Raw genomic sequence first — 4369 nt, 5'->3', positions numbered from 1 at the left:
GTTTGTTTGTTTGCTTTGCCTTCCTCTGCCATATGGGGCACGTATCATTTACAGATGTTAAACTAGAATAAATGGTGGATTCTCTGTAACTTGAAGTCTTTAAATCATTATTTGAGGACTTCAGTAATTCAGCCAGAGTTTATGAGTAAATTGTAGGAGTGAGTGGGGAGGTTCTGTGGCCTGCAGTATTCAGGAGGTCAGAGTAGATGGATCATGATGGTCCCTTCTGACCTTAAAGTCTATGAGTCATTTCTTACTTTGTAATTTGAATTGAAAGGCATGTTTTGGGTGCAAACAAAGGTTTGAATTAATCAACCTGAGTGTCTTGGAACCAAGTGTCTGGCATTCTCACCCAACAATTAAATAGAAGCATCATCATGTAAGTGTGAACCAATTGACCAGCACCATTCTCTTCCCACAGTCTCAGAGATTTATCCCAATTTCCATTCCTAGATCCATTTTAGGTACCTTTGAACTTCCTCAGAGTCTCCGATAGCACAATCGTTTGCTGGGAGAAACCACTGACTTGCTCTTCCAGTTCAGGAGAAATCTCCTCTGGCTGCTGGAACTTCCCCTTCTCACACCTAGAGAGAAACAATTTCATGTGATTATATTTCACTGTGTGACTCATTATAAGTTCTGGCTAGTGAGTCGCTGCTCTAATGGCCTGGAGTTAGAATTCCTCGACTTCTCCCAGCCTCAGAGCAGGTGCAACACAGCCCATGGCCATACAACCTTCCCTTCAAAGGACTCATTAATATTCTTCAGCTCTGGGGACAAAGGGGGAATTGAGTCTCCATGGCCAATTCACTCCTTGGCCTCCATGCTCTGAGGGAGAGGAGGTTCTAATGTGAAGTGCTGTAGAAATCTGACCACTAGAAACTAGACTGAGACACCAACTCCCCCCTCCCCAGCTCATTCCACACAGGTCTCCTAACAACCCTCAGGCTGGGAAAGACTCTTGACCACTGCTGCCCTGGGCTGAATGGTAACCCAGGGCCCCAGCAGTGACAGGCCCATATTCCATCCCCAGAATCCTGAGGCAGCCAGTCCCCCAGGGATGTGACATCTCTAGGAAACACTTGAGGTCAGTCTTTCCCATTGAATGGATAATTCCAGAGTCTTCTGTACCAAGGTCAGAACCTCCGGATTAAGTTTATCTGAGAGATTTGTATCCAAAATGTGACCTTCCCCACACATGTTGCTGAGGAGATGCAGTGCTAACACCATCACCATGCTCTTTCCCAGCATTACCAAGTATGTGTGGGAGTGAGAGAGCCACGTACCTACTCAAGGTGCTTCTGACATCCTAGAGGGGAGAGAGAGGAAAGAGAGATTAAAAAAAATTTCAGTACCATCTGACACACACTTGGGATTCCAGGAAAGGTATTTTGCAAATACAGGGGAAATGAACCCTGCCCTGGCCCCAAGGCCATGGTTTCACTGAGCTAATGGGGCTTTTCCATCTCTAATATCAATGTGTCTGTGACTCTGCAAAGAACAATCGTCATTCACATGTCAGCAATGCACACGCCGAGTTACACTGAGATTTCTGACTGCTGGACCCCTGTGCCCGTAGCTCAGGAGCTGTCCTGTCCCTGTGTGGGGATCTGGGATGTTTCCAGCTCAGTCTTACCTGCAGGAATTCACTCGCTGGCTTCTGACACTTCCCCTCCAGCTCACTGATCAGCTCACTGAGACGGGAAATCAGCTCGGAGAGTTTACTGACATTTTCATTCTGGATCTTCACAATTGCCTCATCCAGCTTTTCCAGCTGGGCCAGCAGGAGTCGCTCTTGTTCCTCCAGGAACTGCCGCAGTTGCTGAAATTCAGACACAATCTTCTGCCTCTCGGTTTCTGTCTGTTTCTATAAGAAATAAGGAAAGGGCTGGTCAGGAACATGGATGGAGCCTGATGACCTTTCATACAGTCTTACAAGACAGAGTTTCTTTACAATCTCTAACACATCTGTGTAGAGACCAGGACATGAGCCATCTGGCCTAGTGCTCAGAGCTGCAGTTGGAAGTCAGGAACTACAGCCAAAGTCAGAGCTGGAGTCAAAGTCAACATCTCACCAAGGGTTGGAGCTACAGTCGAGCTCAGGAGTCATGCCAAAGGCTGAGCCAGAATCAGTGTCTGGAATCACACGGGGGATCAGGACTGGAGTCAGAGTCAGGGAGCTACACGAAGGGTCAAGCCGGAGTCAGATAGCAGTACTACAGGTCAAACCTGAGTCAGGAACAACGCCAAGGCCAAGCAAGAGTCAGGGTCCAGTCCAGCAGCAGATCGGGAGTTCACTCAGTTGTTTGGACAATTTCCTGTGACTCCTTCTGGTGTAATTAATGCATCCGAACGTCTGCTCCAATCAGGATCTTCGTAGGCAGATCCTCTGGTGGGCCAGAGTTCCATTAGCCCCTCCCCTGCTGGCTCTGGAGAGCACTTGGGTTGTAATGACAGTCTCTGTGGACTGAGGTTCAAAACCCACCATTCTTCACATCCTGACACTTGACTATACATTGTCATCACAAGGGAGAGGATTTTCTTACAGCTTCCCCATTTGGCCCCTATCTCTCTGAAAGGGCTGTCTCCCTGTCTACTGGGATATAATCAGTGCAATGTGGGAGAAATTTTGTGAAAGCCACCAGGGGTAGTAATTAATTCATTAATTAAAATGCATCTTAGATCCTGCAGAAGATGCTGTTGTCCTTGTCCAGGGAGAGAACATTTGTGATATGCACACACACACACACACACACAGTATCCCATGATCATGGAGAAACACACACAAGACCACAGAGAAATCTACCAATAAATATCCCTCCTACCTCTATGTCCCAGCAGGAGAGAAACAATAGGCACCTACCAGATACTCCTGGCTTCTCTTCTCTCCAGTCACTTTAAATCCCAGCAGCTTTTCTCTGTCTTCCTTCAGAGTCTTCAAATGGGCTTGTATTTTTTCCTGACAAACAGAAATGATTTGGTGGGTTTATTTTGAGGGTTGTAGGGGGTGGATAAAGTGTTTTTCCACCCAAAATTCAAGATAACAGTCAGTCTTCCTAGATAGACTAGGTGGGTAAGGGAATATCTTCTGCTGGCCCAGCTCCTGTTGGTAAGAGAGTTACACACAACTCAGCTCTGGGGAACGTACTTTTTCCCAGGCCTGAAGAAGAGCTCTGGGTAAGCTCGAAAGCTTGTCGTGCACCCACAGAAGCCGGCCATGAGCAGATATTACTTCACCTCCCTTGTCTCTCTCATATCCCGGGACCAACACAGTTACAACAATACTGTGTACAACAGTGGGTCTTTCTAGAGGTAGGGCATCAGAGACACCAAGGAAATGAAACCTTGTTAATGGAAATTGGGCGGGTTTTGTATTCAGATGGTTTGAAGTTATTATGTCCACTCTCTCCATTGAGTCGAACCAGTGGAAAACTGGTGTCCCATGGTGGTGAATCTATAAAGCTGTTTTTGAGAAGACTTAACAAACAGTGATACCAATCCCAGAAGACACTGGGGGCAGCCATATTGGCCGGGATGCTCAAAAGAGTCCAACTCCATTGACTTTCAGCCCTGTACCCCTGGGGATTGGACAGGTTGGACAGCACTGATCTAGGGACTAGGGCAAACCCCATTCGATGTGTTGATTTGTGTTAGGAACAGTTGGGGTTTGCCCTAGTGCTGTCCTAGCCCCTTTCTGTGGCAATGGCCTCTGGGTAGCTACCCCACCGTCCCCAGCAAAGGTCCCAGAAGCATTGGATTCTGGGAGATTTCAAAAGGCTTCCTGGTGGGACTAATGGAACCACTTTGGCTGGTCCTTGCCCATGATCACACGAGAACAGGTCAGACTGACACAGGTCCGTGCTGCCCAGGGGTTAGTTTTGCTGAAGATAAGTCTAATCCCAGTGGCATGTGGCATGGAGCTACGCTGTCTGGAGCCCTTGTGGGTGTGGACTCAAGGTTCTCGGGGCCCCACACAGTGATCTCCTCTAGTGCAGGCTGGCAGCATCTGAGATTAACCCCTCATGGAGCAGCACAGGAATTCACAATCCCCGTGGGAAACCTCCTCTCCCTGCTGGGCCTAGGACCTGTATCAAGGAGTCTTTTCCTCCTACTGTCTGCACTTCATCACTGCTCAGTGCTGCTGAAAGGGGCAGAGTAGCTAGTGGTTGGGCCACTGAACTGGGCCTTGGAAAACCAGGTTTTTATATCCAGCTCTGCCACTGATCTGCTGAGTCACCTTGGACAAGTCACAAGTCACTTCCCCTCACTGTGCCTCAGTTTCCCCTCCCACCCTTTGTCCGGTTGGTCTGTAAATGGCTTGGGGCAGGGATTGGCCCTCACTACATTTTGTGCAAGGCCCCTCACAATT

At 48.2% G+C, this 4369-nt stretch overlaps 1 protein-coding gene across 1 annotated transcript in view; it reads right to left on the bottom strand.

Annotated features, from left to right (window-relative positions):
• Nucleotides 1-468: 468 nt before the first annotated feature.
• The window catches only part of LOC112121956 (zinc finger protein RFP-like), a gene marked incomplete at its 3' end in the record, with an annotated part of 4312 nt that continues 411 nt past the window's right edge, over nt 469-4369 (bottom strand). The window contains exons 2-5 of the mRNA XM_026658616.1: nt 2864-2975; nt 1637-1867; nt 1287-1309; nt 469-584 (exon numbers count right to left, since the gene is read on the bottom strand). Coding sequence (XP_026514401.1) covers nt 469-584; nt 1287-1309; nt 1637-1867; nt 2864-2975 — 482 coding nt within the window. The remainder of the gene's footprint in view (nt 585-1286; nt 1310-1636; nt 1868-2863; nt 2976-4369) is intronic.

The sequence above is a fragment of the Terrapene carolina genome, unplaced genomic scaffold, assembly GCF_002925995.2.
Source record: "Terrapene carolina triunguis isolate 2854851 unplaced genomic scaffold, T_m_triunguis-2.0 Scaffold482, whole genome shotgun sequence".
NCBI lineage: Eukaryota > Metazoa > Chordata > Testudines > Emydidae > Terrapene > Terrapene triunguis.
This window is presented reverse-complemented; position numbering and strand designations above follow the sequence as displayed.